The sequence below is a fragment of the Myxine glutinosa genome, chromosome 1 (assembly GCF_964187855.1).
Source record: "Myxine glutinosa chromosome 1, kmMyxGlut1.1, whole genome shotgun sequence".
In the NCBI taxonomy this organism is placed as follows: Eukaryota; Metazoa; Chordata; class Myxini; order Myxiniformes; family Myxinidae; genus Myxine; species Myxine glutinosa.
This window is the reverse complement of record NC_136261.1, coordinates 319,075,195-319,096,158: the sequence shown is the minus strand read 5'-3', so window position 1 is coordinate 319,096,158 and position 20,964 is coordinate 319,075,195. Positions and strand designations below refer to the sequence as shown.

The following is a 20,964-nucleotide window of genomic DNA, read 5'->3' as shown; positions in this document are numbered from 1 at the left end:
CACAACTTCCAAGTGAGAAAAAAAAATTCTACAAATTTCAGAATATTAATGAAAAGTACAAAACTAAAATATCTTGGTTGGATAACTGTCCACCCACCTTGTAATAGCAATTTTAAGTTAGCTCAGGTGTAACCAATCACCTTGAAAAATCACACACCAGGTTAATTGGCCTCTACTTATGTTAAATTGTAGTTATTGTGATTATTTCAGAATAAAATCAGCTGTTTATGTAGGTTTCATCTGCTGGGTAGTGCATTTCAAAGCAATGACTCATCCATGAGCACCAAGGAGCTTTCAAAAGATCTCCGGAATAAAGTTGTGGAAAGGCACAGATCAGGGGATGGATATAAAAATATTTCAAAAGCCTTGAATATCCCTTGGAGTAGTCAAGACGATCATTAAGAAGTGGAAGGCATATAGTACCACTATAATACCTCACCTAGATCAGGATGTCCCTCCAAACTGGATGAGTAAGCAAGAAGGAGACTGATCAGAGAGGCCACCAAGATGCAATGACAACTTTGAAAGAGCTACACGCCTTTATGGCAAAGACTAGTCACTGTGTGCATGTGACAACAATATCCCAAGCACTCCACAAGTCTGGCCTGTACTGCAGCATGGCAAGAAGGAAGCCATTACTCAAAAAAGCCCAAATTGAGTCCCATTTGAGGTATGCAAAAAAACGGTCCAGATATTCTGAAGCCATATGGCAAAACGTTTTGTGCTTTGACAAAACCAAGATTGAACTTTTTGGCCAAAATGCAAAACGTTACAATTGGCGCAAATCCAACACAGCACATCACCAAAAGAACACAATCCCAACTGTGAAGCATGATGGTGGCAGCATCATGTTATGGTGATGTTTCTCATCAGCAAGGACTGGGGCACTTATCAGGATAGAAGCGAAAATGGATGGAGCAAAATACAGAAAAATCCTAGAGGAAAACCTGCTGCCCTCTGTAAGAAAGCTGAAATTGGGACGGAAGTTCACCTTTGAGCATGACAATGACCCAAAGCACACAGCCAAAGCTACACTGGAGTGGCTAAGGAACAAAAAGATAAATGTTCTTGAGTGGCCCAGTCAGAGACCCGGCCTAAATCCAATCGAAAATCTGTGGCATGACTTGAAGATTGCTGCCCATCAATGCTCCCCATGCAACTTGACTGAGGTTGAACAGTTTTGTACAGAAGAATGGGCAAATATTGCCCAATGAAGGTGTGCAAAGTTGGTAGAGATCTATCCCAACAGACTCAGAGTCGTATTAACTCAGGAGGGTGGACACTTATCCAACCAATATATCTTGTTTTGAATTTTAATTAATTTTGTGGAATTTGTTTTTCACTTGGAACCTGTGGGTTACAATGTGTAAGTAAAGGTGGAAAAAGTCTGATTTAATGCAATTTAATTCCAGGCTATAAGGCAACAAAAGGTGAAAATTTTGAAGGGGGGGTGTAGACTTTCTATAGGAACTGCACATAGGTCTCACATTTGTTTATGCAAAAAGTCATTTCACGACATCATTCTGCATAGATAATTTCATCAAGATACCGAATATCAGTTGTACAAGAGTAGTGTAAAAAATGCAAATAATTATACTTACATGGATAAACAAATATTCATCAAGTTCTGGGAGCCTCCTCCGGTAAACGTCTCCAGATGAATTCATAAAAATGTACTCGTAATCTGGGCAAAATAAGAAAAGGAGATAAATGAAGATTTACTTGTTTCCTTTGATTAAATATGAGCCTTTAATTGCACATCATCTCTGCAGAAGGACTCAGCAGTAACACGTTTGTCTCTGAACCTTCTAGTTCTGGGTTTATCTTCCATTCGCTAATGCTTCAAGTGTCCCAGTTGTTGTCTTTCAGTATCTTGATATCATAATCATGTTACAGAAAGAACTCAAATTTGAGATTTGTAAAGCTCATTTGGACAGAAATTAGAAAAAAATTCAGGGAGCTGTTGACCATTTCCTATTTATTAAGAAAAACATTTTGGGATCTTCAACATCAACCATATGATATAATAACAAATGGTGCATCATTACCTCCGCCACCGAAGAAGGATGGAGGTTATGTTTTCCACCCCTTCCTGTCTGTTGTCTGTTTGCCTGTGAACAAGATATCTCCAAAAATTGTGGACGGATTTGGACGAAATTTTGCGGAGAGGTTGGGTATGTGACAAGCACGAAATGATTAGATTTTGGTGAAGATCCGGATCCGAATCCAGATCCGAAATTTTTTAAAGCGATTCTTCACCATTGGGAGATCGGGCCAAAAACGATACATAGCAGGATATCTCAAAAATTGTGGACGGATTTGGACGAAATTTTGCGGAGAGCTTGGGTATGTGACAAGCACGAAATGATTAGATTTTGGTGAAGATCCGGATCCGAATCCAGATCCGAAATTTTTTTAAGCGATTCTTCACCATTGGGAGATCGGACCAAAAACGATACATAGCAGGATATCTCAAAAATTGTGGACGGATTTGGACGAAATTTTGCGGAGAGGTTGGGTATGTGACAAGCACGAAATGATTAGATTTTGGTGAAGATCCGGACCCGAATCCAGATCCGAAATTTTTTTAAGCGATTCTTCACCATTGGGAGATCGGACCAAAAACGATACATAGCAGGATATCTCAAAAATTGTGGACGGATTTGGACGAAATTTTGCGGAGAGGTTGGGTATGTGACAAGCACGAAATGATTAGATTTTGGTGAAGATCCGGATCCGAATCCAGATCCGAATTTTTTTTAAGCGATTCTTCACCATTGGGAGATCGGACCAAAAACGATACATAGCAGGATATCTCAAAAATTGTGGACGGATTTGGACGAAATTTTGCGGAGAGGTTGGGTATGTGACAAGCACGAAATGATTAGATTTTGGTGAAGATCCGGATCCGAATCCAGATCCGAAATTTTTTTAAGCGATTCTTCACCATTGGGAGATCGGGCCAAAAACGATACATAGCAGGATATCTCAAAAATTGTAGACGGATTTGGACGAAATTTTGCGGAGAGGTTGGGTATGTGACAAGCACGAAATGATTAGATTTTGGTGAAGATCCGGATCCGAATCCGAATCCAGATCCGAAATTTTTTTAAGCGATTCTTCACCATTGGGAGATCGGGCCAAAAACGATACATAGCAGGATATCTCAAAAATTGTGGACGGATTTGGACGAAATTTTGCGGAGAGGTTGGGTATGTGACAAGCACGAAATGATTAGATTTTGGTGAAGATCCGGATCCGAATCCAGATCCGAAATTTTTTAAAGCGATTCTTCACCATTGGGAGATCGGACCAAAAACGATACATAGCAGGATATCTCAAAAATTGTGGACGGATTTGGACGAAATTTTGCGGAGAGGTTGGGTATGTGACAAGCACGAAATGATTAGATTTTGGTGAAGATCCGGATCCGAATCCAGATCCGAAAATTTTTAAAGCGATTCTTCACCATTGGGAGATCGGGCCAAAAACGATACATAGCAGGATATCTCAAAAATTATGGACGGATTTGGACGAAATTTTGCGGAGAGGTTGGGTATGTGACAAGCACGAAATGATTAGATTTTGGTGAAGATCCGGATCCGAATCCAGATCCGAAATTTTTTTAAGCGATTCTTCACCATTGGGAGATCGGACCAAAAACGATACATAGCAGGATATCTCAAAAATTGTGGACGGATTTGGACGAAATTTTGCGGAGAGGTTGGGTATGTGACAAGCACGAAATGATTAGATTTTGGTGAAGATCCGGATCCGAATCCAGATCCGAAATTTTTTAAAGCGATTCTTCACCATTGGGAGATCGGGCCAAAAACGATACATAGCAGGATATCTCAAAAATTGTGGACGGATTTGGACGAAATTTTGCGGAGAGGTTGGGTATGTGACAAGCACGAAATGATTAGATTTTGGTGAAGATCCGGACCCGAATCCAGATCCGAAATTTTTTAAAGCGATTCTTCACCATTGGGAGATCGGGCCAAAAACGATACATAGCAGGATATCTCAAAAAGTTGTGGACGGATTTGGACGAAAGTTAGTGGACACGTTGGGTGTGTGACAAGACCGAATCGATTCGATTTTGGTGAAGATCTGAATATCCTTTCGGATGTGAGAATTATTTAATTTTTGAAGTGATTCTTCACCATTGAGCGATAGGGCTAAAACTGATATATAGCACGACATATCAAAAAGTTTTGGGCGGATTCGGACGAAACTTTGTGGATATGTTGGGTGTGTGACAAGACCGAATCGATTCGATTCTGGTGAACATCTGAATATGGATTCGGATACGAGAAATATTTAATTTTGTAAGTGATTCTTCACCATTGAGAGATCGGGTGAAAAGCGATTATATAACATAGTTTTAAAAAAGTTGTGGATGAGTTATGGCAAAACTTAGTGGACGAGTTGGTTAGGTGACGAGAACAAGCCGATGAGATTTTGGTTCAGGTCCGAATCCAGATCCGGCCTATCAGTGGATACAAAACAAACTGTTCAGCCTGGCGGAGGTTTGCGCTCTACCGAGTGAGGTTCTAGTTGCCTTTTTGTCAGTTAACTTTAGTATCAATTTCTCTGTGTGTTTTATTGAGCTTGATTATCGTTTGTCTTTGAGCAATATTTCAATACATTTTCATTGAGACCGTTTGCTTGTTAAGCGTAATGGCTAATGTAAACACAATCCCAACCTTGCAAAGTGGGAGGTGGGCCATGAGTTACTTGAATCAGCTGTACACACACTCGCCTCTAAGCTGTCTAACCTGGGTTCGAATCTTGGCCCAGCTATAAACTGCCATCTTGGTGTTTAACAGACAGGGTGATTAATCAATGCGTGTGCCGTCCTTCGGATGGACGTTAAACTTTGTGTCCCGTCTGTCAGCATTCGTTGGTAGACGACAAAGATCCCAGGGTGTCGATCGCGAAGAGTAGATGAGCTGTCGCCGGCACCCAGGCAAAACTCCAAATTCCTGCCCTAACCTACATGGGGCACTGCATCAGCAGCACAGCCATGTTTCCAGCAATGACGCAACCACCAGTCACAGGCTGCATACTAAATTAATGAATGAACCACCACCACGCTAGGTGGCAGGGTGCCAGTATACAACAAACCACCATGGAATTGCAACAAAAGCAATTTGACTCATTGGGTCGAACCAAATTTTTACATTTCCAAACTCGGATCTCTGCATCTGGTCCACCATCGTTACGAGACATCGTAACGGCCAACTTCCTCTCAAACTTCTCATGTTCCTAATCTGTCCGTCTCGGCTCCTCTAAACATATTATTGCCATAGCCCATGCATATCTGGCTACCGTTAGAGAGTGACCTCAATGGTGTAGAACATAGCTGTATACACAGCCCAACTGATAGTCACTGCAGTCTTCCTTGTCAAAAGGATTGGGCTTCTATCTCTGCTATAGATTCCACCTGGAAATACTTCCACAAGAGCCTACTCTGTCTCTCTGTCTCTCTGTGTGTCTCTCTGTGTGTCTCTCTGTCCCTCTGTGTGTCTCTCTGTGTGTCTCTCTGTCCCTCTGTGTGTCTCTCTGTCCCTCTGTGTGTCTCTCGGTCCCTCTGTCCCTCTGTGTGTCTCTCTGTCCCTCTGTGTGTCTCTCTGTCTCTCTGTGTCTCTCTGTCTCTCTGTGTGTCTCTCTGTCTCTCTGTGTGTCTCTCTGTCTCTCTGTGTGTCTCTCTGTCTCTCTGTGTGTCTCTCTGTCTCTCTGTGTGTCTCTCTGTCTCTCTGTCCCTCTGTGTGTCTCTGTGTGTCTCTCTCTGTGTCTTCCTCTGTGTGTCTCTCTGTGTGTCTCTCTGTGTGTCTCTCTGTGTGTCTCTCTGTGTGTCTCTCTGTGTGTCTCTCTGTGTGTCTCTCTGTGTGTCTCTCTGTGTGTCTCTCTCTCTGCTTATCCCATCCTTTTTGCGACTATCCATACCCATCCTCTCAGCCCTCGTGCACCAAATACTGGAGTGAGGGAGTTGTAATCAATCAGCTTGCTTTCTCAAGAAGTAAGGCCAACCAAACTGATGGAAATTAGAGGTCAATTGGAGTATCTGAATCCCGAGGAAGCCAGAACACATCATCTTGCTAATCGGAGGGCTAAACTCTCCAACGAGTCTCCTTCATCAAAGATGTGGTGAGACCTTGTCAAGTTAATCTCTGGTGTATCTTCCGCCTCCAACCATTCTGAAACCTGAAATGGCCTCAGCACAGAATGCTTGAGACAAGGCAAAATATCCCAACCCAGTGCTCGACACCAATTCTCATATTTCCAACTTGTCCCACTCTGTTCTCACTTCACCCTCTTGTACGGTGTTTTACCAACCCAATAAAGTAGAGAAAGTTCTGTACAATCGCAACATTGCATTGGCAATGGGCAGAGAAGGCACCAGTGACTATGTTCTCAAATTATGTTCCTGCTTCTCCTCCATTTGTTATTTTAAACCTATCATTCACCTTTGACTGCCTATCATTGATCAGGAAGACAGCCAACTTCATTCCCATTCACAAGAAGGGTACAAAAAATGGTCTCAACTACAAGCCAGCAAGTGTCCTTCAAATTACGGTATCAGCAATCAAGGAGTCCATCTTATCAGCTGACATCACCTTTCCCCCTTTTCAAAAATCCTGATCTCCAAGGACACACTAATGCATTTCTCTCAGAAATGGGTGGAGGCCAGAAATCTCTAGCAAGAGGTCAGGATTCTCTCACTGGACATATGTCGGGCATCCTAATCTTACAGTTCCACCCTGTCACTTCCATAAAGAATGTCAAACAAACCAATCTATATTTTTCCATTGTCAGCCACTAGATGACCAGTCATGACCTTTTCTTGATGGACAGCATTGAAAATATGGCCTACAAAGCCAGTTGCTGACTGGGCATTCTCTGTTATTCTGAGTAATTCCTTTAAAAATCAGAACTAGTCAGAGACTATAAGCTTTTGTCCGTAGCTCAATGGAATATTGCTCTGCGAGCTGACGCTGATGCTGATGCACCAGCACCACAACTGTTTCTCCTAGATTGTGGAATTTACAGCTCTTAAAATTATTATCACTGTCCATGATGAGGTTGAGGCACAAGCCCAGTAGCCTCTTTATTTTACCAGACAGGTAGGCAGACATGTCTACATCGTGTCTATATCGAAGTTGCATGTTGAACTTAGCCATCACACAATCCGGTAAGACACACAGCAGTTTGTGGTGGAGGCCTTTATGCCAAACGGTGTCGTACTTTGTCGTAAGGTCAAGAAAAACAGCTCCGTCTATTTGTTTGTCATCAATGGCGTATTCAATATCCTGCATTTGCAGCGCCACTCGATCAGCAGGCGAACGTAGTTTAATAAGCGCAGCCTGTCCGTGTGGGTATTGCTCATCGACTACGTAGTACATTCATTCCAGGATAAGACTTTCCAGATGTTTAAATGTTGCACTTAGCAGTGAAATAGGTCTGCGTGACAGGGGGTCAACCAGCGGCTTACCTGGTTTTGGGATGGCAATAACAGTAGCCCTGTGCCAGGTTTTCGGAATGCGATTTGTTGTCATGCAGAAGGAAAACATTTCACAAAGCCAAGTGAGCATCGAAGAACCAGCGTCGGGAAAAGTCGTCGTGCACACCATAAGAAGGCCTAACATACGCTCATTTCTTTGTTGGAAAAGGGATGTCAGATGGCTATCGACAGACAATTCGTGCAATTTCTCAAGGAAAGACTGCAAGAGCGTATGTTAGGCCTTCTTACCAGAGACAGCAATTGCCCTTGTTCATAACCTGCTTGGCAACTTTGATCGCTTCAGGCTGGCACTGTCCATTAGTCGCTGCTCAACCGGCGGTGCTGTTCACAGTTCCCTAACCTTTCCGAGGAGAGCGTATGAAAAGAATGTTCTCGACAGTCTCTAGTCACCTTTCTTGACGTTTCCCGTTAACGTGGTTCATCAAAACATCAGCAGAAGCTGTCAAGGACTCAGTATTGTGTGTGTTGATAAAGTCATAATGGAGCCGAGTGCACTCCTCGTCCCAGCCCAGTATGTAGCACTTCCTGCAGCTGATGCGGTGCCCCTGCTACCATTAAGTTGGTACTCGTTTTGCCGACCTCGGTAGAAAGACAGGCCGAGTCAACTCCCCTGCTGTTATATAACGGCACGACACGGGCCCAAACTCAAGACCCTAGGATCTTTAAGTCAGCCACCTTAATCGTGAAGCCAACACCAGGCGTTCTCGCACTGCTACTGCTCCAGGATGACAGTTATAATCAGATTTCCTTCCATAATGGGTTAAATTGGCACGTGCCTTTTGCAAAGGTGAGAAAAAGTGTCTTTTGCTAGATGTAAGCAAAAGTGAGAGGTGAACCTACTACCAATTAAGCTATTCCGCTGCCAATCATCAAATACCTACCACAACATCAGACATTAAAACAAGTCCAACGATACAATGAAACATACAAAGGTTGAACCATTAATTTTGCAAAGCAAGGATTTTCCTTACCTGAAATCCATGTCAGGGATAAAGACCGAGGACTGTATGACCCGTTTAAGTAGTCAGCCAGTGTGAATGTTGTCTTGTCATCCTGTGATGTTTCTGCAAAGATGGACAAAATATGGATTTCAGTGCACCTTCGGTGGAAAATAAGCTTTTGTATAAAAGTGTGATCAATTTCATTGTATTTGGTTACAACAGCAATTTGGCAGAAGGTTGCCCAAATATATGGAATCCTGAATTGCCTACAAGCTGCGCAATCAATATTGCATACCCTTACCAAGTACAAGTCTTTGTTGAAATCCAAACTTTATGAAACAAGAGTCAACCTGAGGTGGAAACGATTACACGTATGTCGTGAGATACATGGCACAGATACGTAGATAGCTTGACCAATGACCACCCCCAATTTGTGACAAACAATTTCGCGTTTGGTTTTCCTTTCACTGAACGTTTCATCTTAAGATAACCTCGATGCTCAAAAATCCCGTCTCGAGAAACCTCTGCTGGAAGATCCTCAAGGATCCTTCCTAAACAACAATTTTAGAACACAAAGATCAGTACAACACTTAGGCATCAAGCAAAGTCTGACCTAAAATAGAGTGCAAGTACAATGCAAGACAAATTACACTCAAATTTTAGAACCTTAGACTTACGAGATCTCATGATTTAAAAATTTCACCTTGCATCCTTTTAAAAGGAAATGCAACATTATTGAGAAAATATATCTTGACAAAGTTTTCAGCAGTTTAAGTGAGGGCAGCAATCTCTTGCCTTTTCTCAACCACAGTTGGCTGCAAAAAAAAAGTTAATGTTTCAGTATCATGTGAAATAGTAACATTGGGTTTAAAACTAAAACTCGAAAAATACTCAAACTCACAAAAAACAAACAATTTCTTTTTTAGATTTCACTCTAACGATTAAAAGTAGCCCGTCCTCATGCGCGGCAGGAGACGGGAATTTGCAATGATGTGTGTGTGTGTGTGTGTGTGTGTGTGTGTGTGTGTGTGTGTGTGTGTGTGTGTGTGTGTCTGGGGTTTAACTTTTAGGCCATGAGAGTTTTGTCATCAAATTTTTACCAAAGCTTTACGATGAGAGTATGGAGAGGAAAAATTAATAATTTGGTAAAAAGGTCAAAAGGTCAATGGTCAGCGTCATATAAAATCATCAATTTCATCCGATTGACCGGAAATTAGGAATTTGCATATTGGGTCACTGAATTGGTTTACCAGTTAAAATATACAGTCACGTGAAAAAGTAAGTACACCCCATGGAAAGTTTTGACTTTTTCAACATATTTCAACATACAGCTATTTGATCTTCATTTCAACAATATTGATAGATAAAGGTGATATAATATAACAAATATCATGAAACATTTACATTTTGTAGTCCATTGTATAATTTAAATAAACATGATTGCAAATTTCGCATGTGAAAAAAGTAAGTACACCCCGACATTTATCACTACTTCAAAGACCTAAAATTAGAATCAGGTGCACCAGCTCAGGTGAAAATGATTAGAACATCGTTAGAGAAGATCTTGGAGGAACCTGTCTTATTTAAACATCAAACATTTAGTTTGGTTTGCTCTTTGTTGTTGAAGTGTGCGGTGTCACCATGCCTAGATCAAAAGAGCTCTCTGATGCCTCAGAAAGAAGGTTATAGATGCCTACGAGTCTGGGAAGGGATTTAAAAAGATCTCCAAACTATTTGAAATCGATCATTCGACTGTCCGGAAGATCATCTACAAGTGGAGAAGATTCCAAACAACTGCCAACTTGTTCAGGCCAGGCCGCCCCAGCAAGTTCAGCCCTAGAGAAGACCGCAAGATGCTGAAAGAAGTCTCTAAGAACCCCAGAATGTCATCACGGGACCTACAGGTAGCTCTTGCCACTGTTGATGTCAAAGTGCACGAATCTACCATTAGAAAGAGGCTGCACAAATTTGATCTACATGGGAGGTGTGTCAGGAGGAAACCTTTGCTGTCCAGAAAGAACATCAGGGCAAGACTAAAGTTTGCCAATGAACACCGAGGCAAAGACCAGCACTTCTGGAACAATGTGCTCTGGACAGATGAGTCAAAGGTAGAGCTATTTGGCCACAGTACCAGAAGACATGTTTGGCGAAAACCAAAGATAGCATTTGACCACAAGAACCTGATACCAACTGTAAAGCATGCTGGTGGAAATATTATGGTTTGGGGCAGCTTTGCTGCATCAGGCCCTGGGCAGCTCACCATCATAGAATCCACCATGAATTCTTCATTGTACCAGAGGGTGCTTGAGGATAATGTGAGGCCATCTGTTGGAGTTTTGAAGTTCAACCGAAGGTGGACCTTGCAACATGACAATGACCCTAAACATACCAGTAAATCCACCAAGGAATGGCTGAAAAGAAAGAAATGGGGGGTTCTGGAATGGCCAAGTCATAGCCCGACAGATGGCCTCAAATCCCATCGAGATGTTGTGGGGGATTTGAAACGAGCTGTGCATGCAAGAAACCCCTCAAACATCGCACAGCTGAAAGAATTCTGCATAGAGGAGTGGGCAAAAATTTCTCCCAGTTGATGTCAGAGACTGGTAGGCAGTTATAAGAAACACCTACTTGAGGTTGTTTCTGCCAAAGGGGGCAATACCACCTATTAGAGCCAAGGGTGTACTTACTTTTTCCACATGCGAAATTTGCATTTATGTTTGATTTATGAGCTGATTTTTTTTTAACACCAGTGTTCGAGGGACGAGGGTGTGTGTCATCTTGGTTTGGTCCCATTTTGGCTTGCTGGATTGGTGGACTGAAGCTGGTCGGTGGCACTCATGTTAGGCTGGTCAGAGCTGGCAGGGGGAGCGTTGGGTGAATTATTTCCTCTATTTCTGATCCATCTGTGACCATCTTTTCCCCTATTGGTCCAGCACTGTCTGCACATAGGTTAGTCTGGAAGATTATCATTCCCCAATTGATTGACTCTCATCCAAGTCCGGTGTGCACTAGCGGTTGCTCGGCCGCCCCTATTAAGATCGAATCAAGATAAGATTAGTGCACAACCGAGGACACGTCCCCTGGCTGGGAGACCACGTGACCCCCAGGTTAACAGTAATTGGACGGAGGACCATGGACCACGTGGTTGAATAATTGGTGTTCGTGGTTGCCTAGCAACCAGCCATGACATGAAGTTGTTCGTATTTGATGGCCTCAAGTCCGATAAGTCCAAGTTGAACCGAGCATCCCCCTCGTAGTAAAACGGGAACCCGTGGCTGTAACAATAAATATATGATGGCAGTCACCGCAAGGCTAACCCCCGCCCTAGCAGGGAAAATGGCCTTAAAATGCCTGTTGTTGTAGTCACATTGCATGCGAAGATCTGTGGAAGGATTGACATCTAGTGTGACATGATCAGTGGCTATGGAGACCAATTCTTGACCAGCAGGCTCTCGTGTAATTGTTCCAGATTAAATCCTGGTTTCAAGTATTAGTTAGGATAGAAGACTCCTTTCTCTTCCACCTCTTTTCCTCTGCTACCTCCTGGAGAGTAGACTCAACATTTTAAGCAGCTTTTATTGTGCCAGGTATTCTTATCAGTAGCTTCCCTTTCCCAGTGGTGATGGTCAATGCCAGCTGTCTCCAAGGACACTTGCATAGAGAACCTCAGTTTCATTTTCCTCTTTTAAAACTCATTTTACAGAACTTGGCGCATGCGCAAGATTGGAGGTCTCGTCTCTTCAAAGCTGTCCATGCGGCACGCTTTCGAAGTTAAGTAACTTTTCACAATTATGTTTTTGTCGAAACTGTATCTTTCTCTCGGTGTATGTACCTATTGGGGTGTCTTTAATAGTATTCTTGGTGTTGGTTTTTCATACCTGTGTACAGAATCGTCGGTCTTTCGTATCGCGTATTCTGAGGCCTAGTGTAGTATAGTAGGCTACCGTGTCCGACCTTGGCTTGAGGCTTTGTTCTTGTCTCAGCGGTTCTTCGATTGCGCTGCAATTACTTTCTGGTCTCTGGTTTTCCCAGTCTTTTCACCCCATACTTCCTTGTTTAAAATCTCCTCAAAAAAAAAACCAAAAAAATATTTCCTTCTCTGTTCTTATTCGTTTATTCGTTGTTCTTATTTGTTCGTTCGTTCTTCGACCACGTTGTTTGTGATCACGTGATCACGTTGTTAAAAAATGTCTGATCTGTCCCCTGAAGAACTGTATTCTGTCATATTCTATAACACCTTTTTCTTCTTCTTCTATAAAAGGATGCTTTCGACTTGCTCACCAAATCTATTCATTCCAAAAAAAAATTCCATCTCTTATAGTGCATCTTTCATTCATTCCCTAAACTCTCCAGCACTCCACCCATCCTTCAGCGTCCTCAAACGTATTTTTGACTCGAATGTTTCAAGAAACTCATTTTGCAATAAATGTTCGTTTCCCATTAATCGTACATTTTTCAAAATCCAATCTCACCCCTCCCCTCCAAATCTTCCCCATCACCCCTCCCCTCCAAATCTTCCCCATCACCCCTTCCCTCCAAAACTTCCCCATCACCCCTTCCCTCCAAATCTTCCCATCACCCCTCCCCTTCAAAACTTCCCCACCACCCCTCCCCTCCAAATCTACCCATTTGCCCCTCCCCTCCAAATCATCCCCATCACCCATCTCTTTCAAATTTTCCCCCTTGCCCCTCCCCTCCAAATCTTCCCCATCACCCCTTCCCTCCAAAACTTCCCCATCACCCCTTCCCTCCAAATCTTCCCCATCACCCCTCCCCTTCAAAACTTCCCCATCACCCCTCCCCTCCAAATCTACCCATTTGCCCCTCCCCTCCAAATCTTCCCCATCACCCATCTCTTTCAAATTTTCCCCCTTGCCCCTCCCCTCCAAATCTTCCCCATCACCCCTCCCCTCTAAATCTACCTCCTTTCCCCTCCCCTCCAAATCATCCCCATCACCCATCTCTTTCAAATCTTCCCCCTTGCCCCTCCCCTCCAAATCTCCCCAATCACCCATTCCTTTCAAATCTCCCCCCACACCCCTCCCCTCCAAGACTCTCCCTCGCTCCTCCCCTCCTAGACTCCTCTCTCACCCCTCCTCCTCAAAGCGTCCTCCCCGCTTCTTCCCCCTTCCAACTTTCACCTTCATCTACCTCAACCTTCTCCCTCACTCTTCCCCCTCGTCAAATAACACCTCACTGCGCCTCACCCAATCACCATCAAACCTTTTGTTCGCCCCATTCTTCCCTTTCTCCAAGCTATTCTGTAATCTCTGACACACCTTCAACAGCTCTCCCTACCTCTTCCTCCTCTTCCACATCTTACCCTACCGCTCCCCCCCCCCCCCCTGTTCTGTATCCGATGCTCCCCCTTCCTCTTCCTTAACAGTATGGATGCTCCCCCTTAACATCCGGGGCCTTCGCTCAAACTTGTCTGATCTCTCCATACAGGTTGCTTCTGACAAACCAGACGTGATCTGCTTAACAGAAACTTTCCTCCTTCATGATGTCTCTGATTCCTTGGTATCTCTCCCAGTTACTCCCTCCTCCGGTATGATAGACCTGAGCATCGTCCTGGAGGTGGGGTTGCTATCTTTATAAAAAACTCTCTTCCTCACTCGCCCTGCACTGCCCTCTCTCCACCTCACCCCCAGGAATACCTTTGGCTATGGCTTCCCTTTCGCTCCCACCTTTTGTTCATATGTGTGTAGTACCGTCCACCAAACAGTGATGACTCCATCTACATCTCGCTGTCTGAGAATATGGACCAACTTCTATCTACAAGTCCCAACTCTCTCTTCCTCATATGTGGTGATTTCAACTGTCACCATGCCAGTTGGCTGGGTGTGGGTACCTCTCTCACCAGCCATGGCTCTTCAGCAAAGGACTTCTGCGACTCACTGGGACTGACACAATCTGTCAATTTCCCGACCCGGATTTCAGTCAACGGAGCATCTTCTCTTTTGGACTTGGTTATGACTAACTTCCCTGAAAATGTCTGCTGCTCTTCTTCTGCTCCAATCGGCTCTTCTGATCATGTGCTTGTTAAAGTGGACATCTCTCTGACCATTCTCAGAGAGCCTCCTCAGCATCGACGAGTCTGGCATTTCACTCAGGCCAACTGGCACGGTCTTCAAGCAGCCATCAATCATCTGGACTGGTCTCCCATCTCTACCACCTCTGACATCAACTCATCCTGGGAATTCTTCCAAAGTAAATTGCTCTCTCTCATGCACAGATTTATCCCATCTCGTCTTCAGTTGTCATACCCTTCCTCCCATCCATGGTACACGGAATCTTGTGGTGAGGCTATTGCCCAGAAACAACTTGCTTTCGTCTCCTGGAAAGCAAATCCAACGGAAGGAAACATCATTTCCTTTCACAAAGCCCGAAACAAGTGTGTGTCCACCCTCAGGAGAGCCAGGAAACAATGTCTCTCCGTTCTCAGGACCGAACTCTCTTATCTGTCTCCCTCTTCCAAATCCTGGTGGCATCTGGTCAAATCTGTTTCTGGTATTTGTTCCCCCTCCATCCCCTCCCTCACCTCAAATGGCCACAGGGCTGACTCCACACGTGAAAAAGCTGAATGCCTCAACTCTGTGTTTGCCTCTAAATCTTGTGTCCCAAACCCATCCCTCTCTTTACCCACCGTACCCAGTCGTACCCAGCTGCTCCTGGACTCTGTGTCCTTTCCTCCTGACAAGGTGGAAAAGTTTCTGTCAACCCTCGACTCGGATTCTGCAACTGGACCTGACGGCATCAGCCCACGGGTCCTAAAATCCTGTTCTTCCGCTCTTTCACTCCCTCTCTCTGTTCTCTTCACCCTCTCTTTTGCTCAAGGTCATCTTCCATCTGCTTGGAAATCTGCCAACATCACTGCTTTGCACAAAAAGGTGCAAAAATAGATACCAGCAACTACAGACCAATCAGCCTTCTCCCAATTATCAGCAAAGTCATGGAATCCATCATTGCTTCAGATATGAAATCTTTCCTCTTCTCCAATGGCTTGATCTCTGATCATCAATTTGGTTTCAGACCTGGACACTCTACTCTGGACATGCTGCTTCTGCTTTCACAACAATGGATGGAGGTCCTCAATGCCAAACAGGAAATTAGAGCAGTCTCCCTTGACATATCACGTGCCTTCGATACGGTCTGGCACCCCGCTCTGCTCACCAAACTCCCCTCTTTTGGTATCCATGGAAATCTCCACGCATGGCTGGCGGACTTCCTCTCTAGTCGTAGTCAACGTGTGGCCCTGAATGGGTTTCTCTCATCTCCTCTTCCAGTTCAGGCTGGAGTTCCCCAAGGCAGTGTTCTGGGCCCTGTGCTTTTTCTGGTCTTCATCAATGATTTCTCTGACTCTCTTGAAAATCCTCTCTATCTCTTTGCTGATGACTCTACTCTCTGTCGCTCCATTCTTCATCCCTCAAATCGGCAGTCTGCAGCCTCCTCACTCTCTGCAGACCTGGACAAAATCACAGACTGGGCAAACAAGTGGAATATGCCTTTCAATCCTGACAAATCTCACACTCTTACGATGTCTCTCCGAAAAGACCGACTGGACAACCCTCCCATCCACTTTCTGAATAATCCTCTCCAAGAAGTTCTGTCACTCAAGCTTTTGGGTCTCACTATCTGCCATGATCTTTACTGGGAAAACCACATTTCAAATCTGGCCTCCAAAGCCAGTCGCCGACTGGGCATCCTCCGTCGTGCGAAGTCCTTCCTTGGCACACCTGAGCTCCTCACCACATACAAGGCTTTCATCCGCAGCTCAATGGAATACTGCTCTCCCATCTGGGCTGGTGCTCCTGCCTCATACCTAGCTCGTCTTCACGCTGTTGAAACCAAAGCATTCAGAATCATTGGAATCTCCCGCGATGAAGCTAACTCCAAGGGCCTCTCACTCACTCACCGCAGGCAGGTTGGTGGTGTTTCCATCTTCTACCGACTCCTCTCTGGCCTTGCCCCCCCCCCCACCCCCCAGCTCTCTCTGGGCTCTGTCCCGCAAATATTCCTACAGGTCGCACAAGATCTGCTTGCAACCCTCTTATGGTTAAACTGCAAAAATCAAGACTCTCTGCTCACCTTCACTCCTTCATTCCTCTTTTCTCCCGCCTCTGGAACAAACTCCCTCACTCTCTTCAATCCCACTCCACCCTCCAGGTCTTTAAAACAGCTGTTCACCACCATCTCTTATCTTCCCCCATCCAAAACCTTGATCTTTTCTACCCCCGCTAATTTCACCCCAAATCCACTTTTTTGAAATACCAACTTCTGTCCTGGAAGTCCTTGGTGTCCTTGTGTTTAATACTTCTCCCTCTTCCCCCCCCCCCCTCCCCTTCCCACGCCTCCTCCCCCCAAGCCCTCTCCATTCCACACATCTCCATGCTCTCAAATGTTGTGTTTGTGTGCTTCCCCTTCTCTCCCCATCTTGTCTTCTGCTCCCTCTTTTTATATATTTTGTTTGTCTGGTTGATTTGTTTGTGAAGTAAATGTTAGCTCTTTCATGAGCCTCGATTCAGTATACAAAAAAAAACAAAAAAAACAAAAAAAAAAAAACTGTCTTTCTCCAGTGATCATCTTCCATGTGTGCTACATGACTTGCCCAGTGCAGCTAGTGTTGCACAAGCAGTGGACTCAATTTGGTGCCTCTATTCTCTTATCTCCCCTAGCAAGTTTGGGGTGCACGTGTTCTTCCAGTCACCCCATCTTGATTAACCATCCAAAATCCAGGCGTACTGCACATCAACTCTTTTGTTCCTCTTTATTCCTGTTTGTAGAGCTGCCTTCTGCAGACAGTTCACTTGCAGTCTTCCCTCCAGAGTTTCAAGCAGACAGTGCACCTGCAATCGACCAAGATGAAAACCTTTGCTGATTTCCCCTCGCAGCAAATATTTTTGGCAGCTACGCATCTTCAAAGAACACTTCATGTCAATCCTGCAGAAATGTTAACACCCATACTTCCAGCTATGTCATTTGCACGATCTCGATTGTATGGATCATTGTCTATCAAGTAGAGAGGATAACCTGAGTTATTTAATTTCACTTTTGGAGAGTTTCGACTTTATGCTGAAATCGCTTCTATTGTTAACAATATCAGTTTAATGTATTCTCCTCATAGTCAGGCAGCTTAGCAGCATATTTATCGAAAATGGGGAACGGCTTGACAAAAGCGCCATTTTTATTTTGGTGGTCCATTAGACCATATACAATAGATTTAGGACCGGAGGCAAGAAATATACAGTGTTCTTAATATACAGAAATATACAGCATCCAACGCATGTGCCGAACTGGTGAAATGCAACTGCAAGGCTACCACTGGCTGCACTGCCAGATGTTCGTGTAAGAAGGCAGGCTGGAGCTGCACAGAACTATGTAGTTGTAAATGTGAAAAGTGACTCGTTCCTTTCATAACCAATCTCGAATGTTCAATGACAAAAATATTATGTATATATTTTCAACAAGGAGGCTAACTTTTATTTCATTACCTGCAGTGTTATTTGTAAAACGTATGCATGCCTGCATAATAAATCTTACGCTTCCATGTAATAATAATTAGTAATATAATACCGAGTGTTTATACAAATGCGTTATACTTGTGACTCGCGCACCTCTCATATATCTAACATGTACGCAACTACAAGGATGTAATGACAATATAGCTTTCGAACAGACAACATGTTGTTCAAGGTAATTTGTCCAGCAATTGATGTATTTACGATTTTAGTCTAACTCCAATAGCTGATGATTTATTTGCATAAATGTATTGCTCGATATTATGCTGTGCGAGTCGTATTTGCGCAAAAGCAAAAACGCAAAAATTTGCAAAACGCAAACAAAACGAAAACGCAAACAAAACGCAAACAAACGCAAACAAAACGCAAACAAACAAAACAAAAAAAAACGCAAAAACGCAAAAATGCGCAAAAATTTGCGCAAAAAACACTGTATATGTCTTGCCTCCGGTCCTCATTCTATTGCATATGGTCCAATGAACCACTAAAAATGGTACTTTTGTAAAGTCGTTCCCCCAAAAATTGCTAAGCTGCCTAACTATCAGCATCATCTTGCATACATCTGCTGAAACATTAAGTCGAGAGTAATCTTCCACATGGAATGGCCTTCACTTGCCAAGATTTTGATTTATATACTCTTTTCATGTGATATTTCCTTCCCAAGAGCATTCGTTTCCCGTCATTACACTTCAATTGTACACCGATGGAAAAAAGTTCCTGTGCGCCATAAAATAATTTTACAAAATTATACTGACATGTACCCTAGCAAAAGAATGGTAAGCCAACATGTGCCTTGACATGTTCCACAGTTTATAGTGACCTAAAAAATTATTCGCCCCTTCCTAAACACACATTTAGATGAATTACGAATAATGTAGAAACAATTTTTCCATTGAACTTTTTTATTCGTAACTGAAGAGATCAAAGTAAACACTGTTATAGTTGAAGGAGGTTACATGTTACGAATACCTGCAAAAAAAACACATGTACAAATCAAAATTCACTGGTTGCAAAAGCATTAAGACCTTCAGGCAAGTACTCGGTGGAAGCACCTTTTTCAGCAATGACTGCTGCGAGTCCTTTTGGGTAGGTCTCTACCACGTTTGCACAGTGAAATGGTAAAATATTTTCCATTCTTCACGTGAAAATTGCTCTAGTCTTGCCAAGTTTGATGGGGATCGTCAATGGACCGCAATCTTCAAGTCTCGCCATAAATGTTCAAAGTGGGTTCAAGTCAGGACTTTGACTGGGTCATTCAATAACAGTTGTTTTCTTCTTATTCAGCCACTCCAGTGTGGCTTTGGATTTGTGCTTTGGATCATTCTCCTGCTGAAATGTGAATCTCCTACCCAGTTTCAGATTAGTGGCTGACTCAAGCAGGTTTTCATTAAGGATTCTTGTGTACTTTGCACCATCCATTGACCAAAAAAAACTTTTCTCCGCATGCCTGCAGTAATGGAGATGATGTCAAGATGTTGTCAAGACATTACATCAAGATGCTTTTTCGCAAACTACATGTGCTTTTCGATGTGTCTTTTTCAGCAACGGCTTCTTTCTTGCTGCCTGTCCGTAGAGGCCAGCTTTGTGAAGGAACGGGATATTGTTGATTGAAGAACACTGACCCCCATCTCGGACATAGAGCCTTGCAGATCTTTCAAAGTCATTGTTGGATTTACAGTGACATCCAGAACCAGTTTCCTGCTTGCCCGGCTGCTGAGTTTGAATGGGAGACCTGATCTGGGTAGAGTCTGGTGGTACGATACATCTTGCACTTCTTGGTGATGGATTTCACCATACTCAAAGGGATAATGAGTGACTGTATCCTTATATGTAAATATTTAATAATTTAGGTCAGGTCAGTCTTTTGGGACTGCCACTGGTAACATATAACCTTGTGCTACCTGCCGCATGGTCGGGTTGTCGGTGACTAAACCGACACCCCTCACTGGCTTTGCTACTGGGGATGGTACCTGACACCTTGCCAGGATAAAAAGCAACACCTGGCTAAGGGCGGATTAGTTCCCGTAGAGAGCCAACGACCATTCAGTAAGGAGATGGTGTCTCCTAAAAAACACCTATCCGGTTTGGACCTGTTTCTGTCATACAAAATATTTTTAAAATGGTGTGTGCTGCTTCCTTGCATTAAATTGATAGAGCACGGACAATCCCCATCGGTTGGCATCCATGGGGAGGAGGAAATGTCCCGCTGAGTACAGTGAGAAATATGGCACCATTGTTATGACGTCGCTGTTACCCAGAGTATCTTGGGAAGTCACGGAAGTGACGGCACTTCCCCCAAGCTCAGTGGCTGTGTTGAGTGTTTGTCTCATCAGTATTTCAGTGTGTGTGTGTGTGTGTGTGTGTGTGTGTGTGTGTGTGTGTGTGTGGCCCCATAACATGATGCTGCCACCACTATGCTTGACAGTAGCGATGGTGTTGTCTGGGCAACAGTGTTTTGGCTTGTTAACAGTACCAGATGTAACGCTTTGAATTTAGACAAAAAAAGTTGAATTGGTGGCTCATATATATATATATATATATATATATATATATATATATATATATATATATATATATATATATATATATATATATACATATATACATATATACATATATACATATATACATATATACATATATATATGGTAAATATATATATTTTTGGAAGAATTGGGCTTGGAGACGAGAATTTCAAAAACCTACAAAATAAGTAATGATAATAAAATAGACTTAATACAACACTATATAAATCACTCAGAAGCAAAAATACTGTTAGCTCCAGATAAACACCATAAATTACCATTCATTTACTGGATCCCAAAAATGCATAAAAACCCTTGTAAATATGCATTATAAAACCCTTGTAAAAATGCATTATAAAACCCTTGTAAAAATGCATTATAAAACCCTTGTAAAAATGAATAAAAACCCTTGTAAAAATGCATTATAAAACCCTTGTAAAAATGTATTGTAA

General features: G+C 43.2%; 1 protein-coding gene across 7 annotated transcripts in view; it reads right to left on the bottom strand.

The window, feature by feature from the left end:
- The window catches only part of LOC137410997 (dipeptidyl peptidase 4), a 216,354-nt gene that overhangs the window by 147,398 nt on the left and 47,992 nt on the right, over nucleotides 1–20,964 (bottom strand). For all 7 annotated transcript variants that reach the window (XM_078769355.1, XM_078769379.1, XM_068096452.2 and 4 more), the window contains exons 3-4: nucleotides 8,500–8,592; nucleotides 1,602–1,684 (exon numbers count right to left, since the gene is read on the bottom strand). In XM_078769355.1, the coding sequence (XP_078625481.1) occupies nucleotides 1,602–1,684; nucleotides 8,500–8,592 (176 nt within the window). The remainder of the gene's footprint in view (nucleotides 1–1,601; nucleotides 1,685–8,499; nucleotides 8,593–20,964) is intronic.